Source organism: Artemia sp. Qi Xiang Cuo, chromosome 13, assembly GCF_049724085.1.
Source record: "Artemia sp. Qi Xiang Cuo chromosome 13, ASM4972408v1, whole genome shotgun sequence".
Classification (NCBI taxonomy): domain Eukaryota; kingdom Metazoa; phylum Arthropoda; class Branchiopoda; order Anostraca; family Artemiidae; genus Artemia; species Artemia sp. Qi Xiang Cuo.
This window is the reverse complement of record NC_142806.1, coordinates 45484760-45499261: the sequence shown is the minus strand read 5'-3', so window position 1 is coordinate 45499261 and position 14502 is coordinate 45484760. Positions and strand designations below refer to the sequence as shown.

General features: G+C 31.9%; 1 protein-coding gene across 1 annotated transcript in view; it reads right to left on the bottom strand.

The window, feature by feature from the left end:
- LOC148945328 (tachykinin-like peptides receptor 86C) overlaps nucleotides 1–14502 on the bottom strand; it is a 668425-nt gene that overhangs the window by 108264 nt on the left and 545659 nt on the right. Inside the window, exon 8 of the mRNA XM_089099007.1 lies at nucleotides 10864–11060. Coding sequence (XP_088955133.1) covers nucleotides 10864–11060 — 197 coding nt within the window. The remainder of the gene's footprint in view (nucleotides 1–10863; nucleotides 11061–14502) is intronic.

The following is a 14502-nucleotide window of genomic DNA, read 5'->3' as shown; positions in this document are numbered from 1 at the left end:
ACAATACTGGAACATTCCAACTCTTTTATTTCAACTAAATAATTCCAAGATAAACTTCGAAAGAATAATGGAATGTAAGTGAGAACATGTAAACCCCGACCACTCACAACTTAAATATTCCAGCACTTGCATTTCAAAGAAAGAAATACACAAAGAACTTTGAAACATAATAGGAATTCAACTTTGATATGGTAAACCACGACAATACACTACTGAAATATTGCAACTATTGCAGTTCAATGAAGGCAATCCAAAATGAACTTTGAAAAATCAAAAGAATGTAAGTGTGACAAGGTAAAACACAACAAAATACTACTAAAATATTCTAACTCTTGCATTTCAATCAAAGAAATCCAAAATGAACTTCGAAAAATCTAGAGAATGTAACTGTGACAAGGTAAAGCACAACAAAACACTACTGAAATATTCCAACTCTTGCATTTTAACGAAAGAAATCCAAATGAATTTTGAAAAATCAAGAAAATGTAAGTGTGTCAAGGTAAAGTGCAACAAAACACATTTCAGCGAAAGAGATCCACAATGAACTTTGAAAAATCGAGAGAATGTCACTGTGAAAGGGTAAAGCACAACAAAACACTACTGAAATATTCCAACTCTTGCATTTCAATGAAAGAAATTCCTAAATGAACTTTGAAAAATCAAGAGAATGTAACTGTGACAAGGTAAACAGCGACAAAACACTACTGAAATATTCCAACTCTTGCATTTCAACGAAAGAAATCCAAAATGAACTTTGAATAATCAAGAGAATGTAACTGTGACAGGGTAAACCACAACAAAACACTACTGAAATAATCCAACTCTCAAAATGAACTTTGAAAAATCAAGAGAATGTAACTGTGACATGGTAAATCATAACAAAACACTACTGAAATATTACAACTCTTGCATTTCAATGAAAAAATTCAAAATGAACTTTGAAAAATCATGAGAATTTAACTGTGAAAAAGTAAACCATAAAAAAACACTACTGAAATATTCCAACTCTTGCATTTCAATGAAAGAAATCCAAAATGAACTTTGAAAAATCAAGAAAATGTATCTGTGACAATGTAAACCACAACAAAACACTACTGAAATATTCCAACTCTCAAAATGAACTTTGAAAAATCAAGAGAATGTAACTGTGACAAGGTAAAGCACGATAAAACACTACTGAAATATTCCAACTCTTGCATTTCAACGAAAGAAATTCAAAATGAACTTTGAAAAATTAAGATAATGTAACTGTGACAAGGTAAACCATGATTAAACACTACTGAAATATTCCAACTCTTGTATTTCAACGAAAGAAATCCAAAATGAACTTTTAAAAATCAAGAGAATGTAACTGGGACAAGGTAAACCATGACAAAACACTACTGAAATATTCCAACTCTTTCATTTCAATGAAAGAAATTCAAAATTAACTTTGAAAAATCAAGAGAATGTAACTGTGACAAGGTAAACCACAACAAAACACTACTGAAATATTCCAACTCTTGCATTTCAATGAAAGAAATCCACAATGAACTTTGAAAAATCAAGAAAATGTATCTGTGACAAGGTAAACCACAAAAAAACTCTACTGAAGTACTCCAACTCTTGCATTTCAATGAAAGAAATCCACAATGAACATTGAAAAATCAAGAGAATGTAACTGTGACAAGGTAAACCACAACAAAACACTACTGAAATATTCCAACTCTTGCATTTCAATGAAAGAAATCCACAATGAACTTTGAAAAATCAAGAGAATGTAACTGTGACAAGGTAAAGCACGATAAAACACTACTGAAATATTCCAACTCTTGCAGTTCAAGGAAAGAAATCCAAAATGAACTTTGAAAAATCAAGAGAATGTAAGTGTGACAAGGTAAACCACAACAAAACACTACTGAAATATTCTAACTCTTACATTTCAATGAAAGAAATCCAAAATGAACTTTGAAAAATCAAGAGCATGTAAGTGTGACAAGGTAAACCACGATAAACACTATTGAAATATTCCAACTCTGGCATTTCAATGAAAGAAATTTCAAAATGAACTTTCTAAAATCAAGAGAATGTAACTGTGACAAAGTAAACCACGACAAAACTCTACTGAAATATTCCGACTCTTGCATTTCACGACAGAAATTCAAAAAGAACTTTGACAAATCAAGAGAATGTAACTGTGACACGGTAAACCACGACAAAACACTACTGAAATATTCAAACTCTTGCATTTCAATGAAAGAAATTACAAAATGAACTTTGAAAAATCAAGAGAATGTAACTGTGACAAGGTAAACCACAACAAAACACTACTGAAATATTCCAACTCTTGCATTTCAATGAAAGAAATTCCTAAATGAACTTTGAAAAATCAAGAGAATGTAACTGTGACAAGGTAAACAGCGACAAAACACTACTGAAATATTCCAACTCTTGCATTTCAACGAAAGAAATCCAAAATGAACTTTGAATAATCAAGAGAATGTAACTGTGGCAGGGTAAACCACGACAAAACACTACTGAAATAATCCAACTCTCAAAATGAACTTTGAAAAATGAAGAAAATGTAACTGTGCCGTGGTAAATCATAACAAAACACTACTGAAATATTCCAACTCTTGCATTTCAGTGAAAAAATTCAAAATGAACTTTGAAAAATCAAGAGAATTTAACTGTGAAAAAGTAAACCATAAAAAAACACAACTGAAATATTAAAACTCTTGCATTTCAATGAAAGAAATCCACAATGAACTTTGAAAAATCAAGAAAATGTATCTGTGACAAGGTAAACCACAACAAAACACTACTGAAATATTCCAACTCTCAAAATGAACTTTGAAAAATCAAGAGAATGTAACTGTGACAAGGTAAAGCACGATAAAACACTACTGAAATATTCCAACTCTTGCATTTCAAAGAAAGAAATTCAAAATGAACTTTGAAAAATTAAGAGAATGTAACTGTGACAAGGTAAACCATGATTAAACACTACTAAAATATTCCAACTCTTGAATTTCAACGACAGAAATCCAAAATGAACTTTCAAAAATCAAGAGAATGTAACTGTGACAAGGTAAACTATTACAAAACACTACTGAAATATTCCAATTTTTGCATTTCAATGAAAGAAATTCAAAATTAACTTTGAAAAATCAAAAAAATGTAACTGTGACAAGGTAAACCACAACAAAACACTACTTAAATATTCCAACTCTTGCATTTCAATGAAAGAAATCCACAATGAACTTTAAAAAATCAAGAAAATGTAGATATGTAACTGTGACAAGGCATACCACAACAATACACTACTGAAATATTCCAACTCTTGCATTTCAAAGAAAGAAATCCACAATGAACTTTGAAAAATCAAGAGAATGTAACTGTGACAAGGTAAAGCACGATAAAACACTACTGAAATATTCCAACTCTTGCAGTTCAAGGAAAGAAATCCAAAATGAACTTTGAAAAATCAAGAGAATGTAAGTGTGACAAGGTAAACCACAACAAAACACTACTGAAATATTCTAACTCTTGCATTTCAATGAAAGAAATCCAAAATGAACTTTGAAAAATCAAGAGCATGTAAGTGTGACAAGGTAAACCACGACAAACACTATTGAAATATTCCAACTCTGGCATTTCAATGAAAGAAATTTCAAAATGAACTTTCTAAAATCAAGAGAATGTAACTGTGACAAAGTAAACCACGACAAAACTCTACTGAAATATTCCGACTCTTGCATTTCACGACAGAAATTCAAAAAGAACTTTGACAAATCAAGAGAATGTAACTGTGACACGGTAAACCACAACAAAACACTACTGAAATATTCCAACTCTTGCATTTCAATGAAAGAAATTACAAAATGAACTTTGAAAAATCAAGAGAATGTAACTGTGACAAAGTAAACCACGACGAAACACTACTGAAATATTCCAACTCTTGCATTTAAACGAAAGAAATCCACAATTAACTTTTAAAAATCAAGAAAATGTATCTTTGACAAGGTAAACCACGACACAACAATACTGAAATATTCCAACTCTTGCATTTCAATGAAAGAAATTCAAAATAAACTTTGAAAAATTAAGAGAATGTAACTGTGACAAGGTAAACCACCACAAAACACTACTGAAATACTCCAACTCTTGCATTTCAATGAAAGAAATTCAAATCTACCTTTGAAAATCAAGAAAATTTAACTGGGACCAGGTAAATCACGACAAAACACAATTTAAATATTTCAACTCTTGTATTTCATTGACAGAAATCCAAAATGGACTTTTAAAAATTAAGAGAATATAACTGTGACTAGATAAAGCATGATAAAACACTACTGAAATATTCCAACTCTTGTATTTCAACGAAAGAAATACAAAATGAACTTTTAAAAATCAAGAGAATGTAACTGTGACAAGGTAAACCACGACAAAACACTACTGAAATATTGCAACTTTTGCATTTCAACGAAAGAAATTCAAAATTAAGTTTGAAAAATCAAGAGAATGTAACTGTGACAAGGTAAACCACAACAAAACACTACTGAAATATTCCAACTCTTGCATTTCAATGAAAGAAATCCACAATGAACGTTGAAAAATCAAGAAAATGTATCTGTGACAAGGTAAACCACAAAAAAACACTACTGAAATATTCCAACTCTTGGATTTCAATGAAAGAAATTCAAAATGAACTTTGAAAAATCAAGATAATGTAACTGTGACAAGGTAAACCACGACAAAACACTACTGAAATATTCCAACTCTTGCATTTCAATGAAAGAAATCCACAATGAACTTGAAAAAAATCAAGAGAATGTAACTGTGACAAGGTAAAGCACGATAAAACACTACTGAAATATTCCAACTCTTGCAGTTCAAGGAAAGAAATCCAAAATGAACTTTGAAAAATCAAGAGAATGTAAGTGTGACAAGGTAAACCACAACAAAATACTACTGAAATATTCTAACTCTTGCATTTCAATGAAAGAAATCCAAAATGAACTTCGAAAAATCAAGAGAATGTAACTGTGACAAGGTAAAGCACAACAAAACACTACTGAAATATTCCAACTCTTACATTTCAATGAAAGAAACCCAAAATGAACTTTGGAAAATCAAGAGCATGTAAGTGTGACAAGGTAAACCACGACAAACACTATTGAAATATTCCAACTCTTGCATTTCAATGAAAGAAATCCAAAATGAACTTTGAAAAATCAAGAGAATGTAACTGTGACAAGGTAAAGCCCCAACAAAACACTACTGAAATATTCCAACTCTTGCATTTCCTCGAAAGAAATCCAAAATGAACTTTGAAAAATCGAGAGAATGTAACTGTGACAAGGTAAAGCACTACAAAACACGACTGAAATATTCCAACTCTTGCATTTCAACGAAAAAAATACAAAAGAGTTTGAAAAAATAAAGAAAATTTAACAGTGGGAAGGTAAATCGAAACAAAACACATTTCAACGAAAGAAATTCACAATAAACTTTAAAACATCAAGAGACTGTAACTGTACCAGGTAAAACATAACAAAACACAACTGAAATATTCTAACTCTGGCAATTCAATGAAAGAAATTCCAAAATGAACTTTGCAAAATCAAGAGAATGTAACTGTGACAAAGTAAACCACGACAAAACACTACTAAAATATTCTAACTCTTGCATCTCACGAAAGAAATTCAAAATGAACTTTGAAAAATCAAGAAAATGTAAATGTGTCAAGGTAAAGCACAACAAAACACATTTCAATGAAAGAAATCCACAATGAACTTTGAAAATCAAGAGAATGTAGCTGTGATATGGTAAACCACAACAAAACACTACTGAAATATTCCAACTCTTGCATTTCAATGAAAGAAATGTCAAAATGAACTTTCTAAAATCAAGAGAATGTAACTGTGACAAAGTAAACCACGACAAAACTCTACTGAAATATTCTGACTCTTGCATTTCACGAAAGAAATTCAATAAGAACTTTGAAAAATCAAGAGAATGTAACTGTGACAAAGTAAACCACAACAAAACACTACTGAAATATTCCAACTCTGGCATTTCATGAAAGAAATTCAAAAATAACTTTGAAAAATCAATAGAATGTAACTTTGTCAATGTAAATAACAAAAAAACACATTTCAACGAAAGACATTCAAAATGAACTTTGAAACATCAAGAGAATGTAACTGTGACACGATAAACATCGACAAAACACTACTTAAATATTCAAACTCTTGCATTTCACGAAAGAAATTCAAAATTAACATTGAAAAATCAAGAGAATGTAACTGTGACAAGGTAAACCACGACAAAACACTACTGAAATATTCCAACTCTTGCATTTCAAAAAAAGAAATTCCAAAATGAAGTTTGAAAAATCAAGAGAATGTAAATGTGACAAGGTAAACCTCAACAAAACACTACTGAAAAATTCCAACTCTTGCATTTCAATGAAAGAAATCCACAATGAACTTTGAAAATCAATAAGAATGTAACTGTGACATGGTAAACCACAACAAAACACTACTAAAATATTCCAACTCTTGCATTTCAATGAAAGAAATCCACAATGAACTTTTAAAAATCAAGAAAATGTAACTGTGAAATGGTAAACCACAACAAAACCCTACTGAAATATTCCAACTCTTGCATTTCAATGAAAGAAATCCACAATGAACTTTGAAAAATCAAGAAAATGTAATTGTGACAAGGTAAACCACAACAAAACACTACTGAAATATTCCAACTCTTGCATTTCAATGAAGGAAATCTACAATGAACTTTGAAAAATTAAGAGAATGTAACTGTGACAAGGTAAACCACAACAAAACACTACTGAAATATTCCAACTCTTGCATTTCAATGAAAAAAATCCAAAATGAACTATGAAAAATTAAGAGAATGTAACTGTGACAAGGTAAACCACAACAAAACACTACTGAAATATTCCAACTCTTGCATTTCAATGAAAGAAATTCAAAATGAACTTTGAAAAATCAAGAGAATGTAACTGTGACAAAGTAAACCACGACATAACACTACTGAAATATTACAACTCTTGCATTTCAACGAAAGAAATCCAAAATGATTTTTGAAAAATCAAGAGAATGTAACTGTGACAAGGTAAACCACGACAAAACACTACTGAAATATTCCAACTCTTGCATTTCAACGAAAGAAATCGAAAATGAACTTTGAAAAATCAATAGAATGTAACTCTGAAATGGTAAACCACGATAAAACTACTACTGAAATGATCCAACTCTTGTATTTCAATGAAAGAAATTCAAAATGAACTTTGAAAAATTAAGAGAATGTAACTGTGACAAGGTAAACCACGACATAACACTACTGAAATATTCCAACACTTGTATTTCAACGACAGAAATCCAAAATGAACTTTGAAAAATCAAGAGAATGTAACTATGACAAGGTAAACCACAACAAAACACTACTGAAATATTCCAACTCTTGCATTTCAATGAAAGAAATCGAAGATGAACTTTGAAAAATTAAGAGAATGTAACTGTGACAAGGTAAACCACGACAAAACACTACTGAAATATTCCAACTCTTGCATTTCAAAGAAATAAATTCCAAAATGAATTTTGAAAAATCAAGAGAATGTAATTGTGAAAAGGTAAACCTCAACAAAACACTAATTAAAAAGTCCAACTCTTGCATTTCAATTAAAGAAATCCACAATGAACTTTGAAAATCAATAATAATGTAACTTTGACATGGTAAACAACAACAAAACAATACTAAAATATTCCAACTTTTGCATTTCAATGAAAGATATCAACAATGAACTTTTAAAAATCAAGAAAATTTTACTGTGAAATGGGAAACCACAACAAAACCCTACTGAAATATTCCAACTCTTGCATTTCAATGAAAGAAATCCACAATGAACTTTGAAAAATCAAGAAAATGTAATTGTGACAAGGTAAACCACAACAAAACACTACTGAAATATTCCAACTCTTGCATTTCAATGAAGGAAATCTACAATGAACTTTGAAAAATTAAGAGAATGTAACTGTGACAAGGTAAACCACGACAAAACACTACTGAAATATTCCAACTCTTGCATTTCAATGAAAGAAATCGAAAATGAACTTTGAAAAATCAAGAGAATGTAACTGTGACAATGTAAACCACAACAAAACACTACTGAAATATTCCAACTCTTGCATTTCAATGAAAGAAATTCAAAATGAACTTTGAAAAATCAAGAGAATGTAACTGTGACAAAGTAAACCACGACATAACACTACTGAAATATTACAACTCTTGCATTTCAACGAAAGAAATCCAAAATGATTTTTGAAAAATTAAGAGAATGTAACTGTGACAAGGTAAACCACTACAAAACACTACTGAAATATTCCAACTCTTGCATTTCAACGAAAGAAATCGAAAATGAACTTTGAAAAATCAAGAGAATGTAACTCTGAAATGGTAAACCACGATAAAACTACTACTGAAATGATCCAACTCTTGTATTTCAATGAAAGAAATTCAAAATGAACTTTGAAAAATTAAGAGAATGTAACTGTGACAAGGTAAACCACGACATAACACTACTGAAATATTCCAACTCTTGCATTTCAACGAAAGAAATCCAAAATGAACTTTGAAAAATCAAGAGAATGTAACTGTGACAAGGTAAACCACAACAAACCACTACTGAAATATTCCAACTCTTGCATTTCAATGAAAGAAATCGAAGATGAACTTTGAAAAATTAAGAGAATGTAACTGTGACAAAGTAAACCACGACAAACCACTACTGAAATAATCCAACTCTTGCATTTCAACGAAACCCCTACTGAAATATTCCAACTGTCCTAGTCGATTACTTCATTCTATGACCATAAATGGACTCTCGTCATGACCTCCTGATAGGGTTCTACCGATTATGTAATCAATTTCTCAGAAATCCATTTGTCCTATTCAATTACGTCATTCTATACCCATATATGGACTCCCGTCACGACCTCCTGATAGGGTTCTACCGATTATGTAATGAATTTCTCAGAAATCCATTTGTCCTAGTCGATTAAGTCATTCTATGCCCATATATGGACTCCCGTCACGAGCTCCTGATAGGTTTCTACCGATTTTGCAATCAATTTCTCAGAAATCCATTTGTCCTCGTCGATTACGTCATTCTATTCCCATATATGGACTCCCGTCACGATCTCCTGATAGGGTTCTACCGATTATGTAATCAATTTCTCAGAAATCCATTTGTCCTAGTCGATTACGTCATTCTCTGCCCGTCACGACCTCCTGATAGGGTTTTACCGATTATGTAATCAATTTCTTGGAAATTCTCTCCCTTCGATTACGCAATCAATTTCACGGAAATCCTCTCCCCTCGAGGGATTCTATGCCCATATATGGAGTCCCGTCGACGAGCTCATGAGGTTAGGTTACGCAATCAATTTCTCGGAAATTCACTTGTCCTAGATCAAAGCATTCTCCCCATCGTCAATGCGTATGTGCAAACTTCACTCCGGAGACAATACACTTGAAAACAACAAATAAATCGACCTTGAAAAAAGGGTTCATTGATCTTGTACTCGCCGTATTTCCAAGTTCCCTGATTGGTCTAGAAAGAGGGTGTGGTTTTGTACTCGTGGAGTTTCACCCTCAAATCCTCTTCTAAAATGTCTCGAACTGTTTCGCCCAAATAATCCCCTAAAAGTAATTTCTGTGTGTTCCTTTTGTTTTGGCATCCCTGAGCTGTCAAATTTGAAATTCCTAGGAAACCCTTTCCCGCGTTAATCTCTTAATCTCATAGATCAAAACATTCTTACCACCATCAGACATTAATAAACTTCGCCCGGAGACAATTCTCCTGGACGAACACCAACAAATCAATCGACCTTCACATCATCCATCAGACATTATTAAACTGCACCCGGAGACAATTCTCCAAGATGAACACCAACAAATCAATTGACCTTGACATCATCCATCAGACATTAATAAACTTCGCCCGGAGACAATTCTCCTGGACGAACAACAACAAATCAATTTCTCGGAAATCCATTTCCCCTAGGGAGGCTATGCCCATATAAGGAGCCCCGTCCGGAGATACTTTCTTTTGATAACCGAATTTTGTACTCATGGGAACTCTTGAAAACAACAAATAAATCGACCTTGAAAAAAGAGGTCATTGACCCCCTTCGATTACGCAATCATTTTCTCGGAAATCCATTCCGCCTAGGGATTCTATGCCCATATATGGAGTCCCGTCACGAGCTCATGAGATTGCGTTAGGTTACGCAATCAATTTCTCGGAAATGCATCTGCCCTTCGATTACGCAATCAATTATCTCGGAAATCCACTTCCCCTTCGATTACGCAATCAATTTCTCAGAAATCCATTCCCCCTAGGGAGTCTATGACCATATATGGTGCTACCACGTGGTCATGTCACGACTGGTACCCCTTTCCCTGCTAATGTAGCTCTTTGATTTTCTGTAAAAAAAACTCGTTTTTTAGAACTTCTTTTAAAATTAGTTACTATAAGCATCATTGAATATTGATGATACCTAGTGCGGTTAGTAGGCGCATTTATACACAAAAACCTCTTTCATATCCTACCAGATGTAATTTTCTATCTTGTATATACAAATGAAGTAGTTTTATTAAAAAATCCACTTAAGATTTTATTGACTCTTCTGGTAGTTAGATTTTCCAAATAAATGTTCCCTCCTGAAAAGCTACAAACCTGATTTTAATCTTCTGAAATAGTGTAAAAATGTCAAACACACCTATTGGCTATAAATATGATTTTATAATACCAGACATATGGTGGAAAAAATACAGAAGGTTTTTAATTACCTTGTATTCATTGCATAATATAACAGAGGATTAATCATTGCGTTTGACATTGCCAACCAGTAGACAGCAAGATATACGTGTTTGACGTATGTAGTTCCAAGAAAATCTGGATCATGGTATTGATAAATAAAATAAATATGATAGGGAAGCCAGCATATCGTGAACACAGCAACTAAAATGATGAACATCTTCACAATCTGAAAAAATTTAAATCGTTTGCTCAAAGATTGGTTTCGGTTTTTAACTTTCTTTATTATAATTTGTAATGTTTAAAAAAGACTTTAGCAAGTAAAAAGACCTTTTCAATCAGTTTCTTTAACAAGTTCACTTCTAATAATCATTAAAAGGACAAAAAACGATAAGGATCCTCCAGAGCTATTGATGAGGCATAGTGCGCTAAATCGAAGTTTCAGTTGCTAGATCCTTTTTAAGAGGGCGGGTAGCATTTCTGCTGCTCAGCCTTGCGCTAGCGAGGATTGATCCTTGAACCTCGTCAATACGGGGCCCAAGGATCATCCTCAAGAGGAATATCAATCCATTGGACTGTCACAGAATCATCATCAAAACAAACACAAACTTGTGTTAGAGCTTTCTGATGACCAGAGTAGATATGGTATTCTGGATTCTACCACTGCCATGTAAAGGTAATTCTACTGCTGCCATACAGAGATAATTCTACCGCTGTCATACAAAGATACTTCTACCGCAGCCATAAGAAATTAATTAAGTCGCTGCTATACACCTTTTCAAAGAGAGTTTAGGTCATTCCCTTTTCAGAATTGGTGAACTGTACCAAGGTTAGACACTCCTGAATGTCACCGTACAGCTCTACTATACACCTTTTCACAGAGAGCAAATGTCATTCCCTTTTGAGAATTGATGAACTGTATCAAGGCTAGGTGCTCTTGGGTGTGGCCTTTACCTGAGGATGAGTGTGGTTGACTGGGCGTAATCTTTTGAATTACAGGAATAATTTCTTTGGCCTTTTGCCATTGATAGTAATATACATAAATTTTAAATTTGGGTCAGATTTTTACACATAAGTTCGATGAAAAGCAGTCCAGTAGTGAGGGGGTTATGGATTTGGCGATGCCAATAGTGGGTACACTATTTGAGCTACTAAAAAAAATTCATTTACATTTTAGGCAATGATACGGCAACCCTTAGTCATCAATAACCCATCTTTCAAAGACCTCAATGCCCCTCACCCCCCCAACTTTTTGCCCCCCCCTTCATTTTGTTTACTTTTTCTTAAGTTAATTTTTTAACTCTTTTTTGGAACTATTTTTTTTATGTTTTTTCAACATAGAAATTGTTTTCTACTTTTTTTACATGTCTTAAAATGACATGAAATATACTTAACAAAATAATTCACATTTAATATTTTTGAAATACAAAATGAGAAGGATATGATATATTAGTCGTGATTCTTACTATTAGAAAAATAATATTTGTAGCAACAATTTCCTTTTTTGGACTGATTTCTTATTGAACTTAGAAGTTATTCAATCTTTTTTATTTATGTGGCTCTACCAATGGTACTCTATGGTTGGTCATTGACAGCACCGAGTATAACATCTTAATATCATTGAAATAAAAGAAATAAAAAAAAGTGAAAAAAAGAAAATAAAATTAAAAAAATAATAAATATGCAATTAAAAATATGGTTTCTAGAAAGAAAAATCACGAATACCATTTGTATACCATTTTCAGTTTGTATTTTAAAAATGTAAAAATTAAATTTCTTTGGCACTTAGAATATTTGGACTGGTTAACATAGTTTTTAATATTTTTTGATGCAGCCGACCCGTAGTACTCTATGCCAGGTCGTCAACACTACCTGGTTTTTTGTATTTATTCGATCAGTATCTTTATTATGTTAGAAGTATAAACACTTGCGACATATTAAAAATTTAAAGATGCAATATTCGAAGAAATTGCGTGCACATGATAAGGTTGTCGTTGCATTGAATGCGGGCAAAGACAAATAATTGAACTATGAAACAAGTACTTATGGTAACACTGTTGGAAATGTATGAGTCCGTTTTCATGACAGTAAGAGATTAAATTTCTTTAGACTACCAAAACAATTCAACATCGCTGGTGGTGGATATTCAAAAGTGAGATATCCAGACATGATATAGCTAAAAGAGAATGCAAATATAAGACTCATAGTTGATGATGAGGCTCAACTTCTTGTTCATGGTTCTAGCAATACGCTACCTGTTGATAGATACTATTGCCGTCATTCTGTGTGTGTGTGTGTGTGTGTGTGTATCGGTGTGTGTGTGTGTGTGTGTGTGTGTGTGTGTGTGTGTGTGTGTGTGTGTGTGTATTAGTATTCGTATTCGGTATTAGTATTCAAATGTAAGCAAAGGGAAAAGAAGAGGCTTACTCCTGCACTTATGTCATAAACCACATATTTTCTACACGCCATAACTGTTACCTGTGTCAAAATAATGTGGTAATAGACAGTGAAATCAAAAGCAAAATACAAAGGGTATTGGTATAAAATATAACAACAGGGGTATAAGGATGAACTGATGGAAAACAAAGCCAATTTAAACATTATTACTACCATTGATCGTGTACCAACAAATATAGTTAATGAACCAAATAATACCAATAATGAAACGCATAATGAACCTTTAGCTGACACCACAGTAGAAATTGGGAATGAATCCAAATGGATTAATGATTATTCTACTGGTTACTAAGTAAGTGAAGGACACTATCAATAGAGACAGAGATGAATTATCTTATGGAACAGATACAAAATCTCCAAAGTTATTCAGTGATATTTATAATGTATAATAATGTATATAGCTTATTTTTTATGTTAAGATTCTACTTGTTCTTATTTCAATAAAACATTTTATCCATTAGTTTATTGGTCTTTGGAAAATATTGGCAAGGTCTTAGCAAACTTGGTTTCATTAAATCTAATTTCGCATTGGCTATTCAGAGACCTAAACAATTACAAACTGTTCTTAAAAAATACAAAATACTTCTTACAAAAAAAATCTTACAAAATAAAATGTATCCTAAGAAATCAGATATTGTTCTTACAAAATACAAAATACTTTCTACAAAAAAATACATCTTACAAAGCAAAAAATTATTTTTACAAAACAAAAATACATCTTAAGAAATAAAAAATATTCTTACAAAATGCAAAATACTTATTACGAAACAAAAATAATTCTTACAAAACAAAACAACAATCTAAAAAATCAAAGATTGTCCTTACAAAGTACAATATACTTCTTTAAAAAAACTTCTTACAAAGCAAAAATAATTCTTAAAAAAACAAAATAACTCCTAAGCAATTACAAACTATTCTTACAATACACAAAATAGTTGTTACATCATAATTCGTAAAAAAAGATGCATCTTAAGAGATCACCAATTCTTCTTACAAAACACAAAATACTTCTTACAAAACGAAAATAATTCTTACAAAACGAAAATCCATCCTTAATAATCACAAACTGCTCTTACAAAATGCAAAATATTTGCTAAAAAACAGAAACTACTTCGCACAAAACATTAAATAATTCTTACAAAATACAAATAACTTCCTAAAAAACAATAAATTATTCTTACAAAACAAAAAAAAATCCTAACAAATCAGAGATT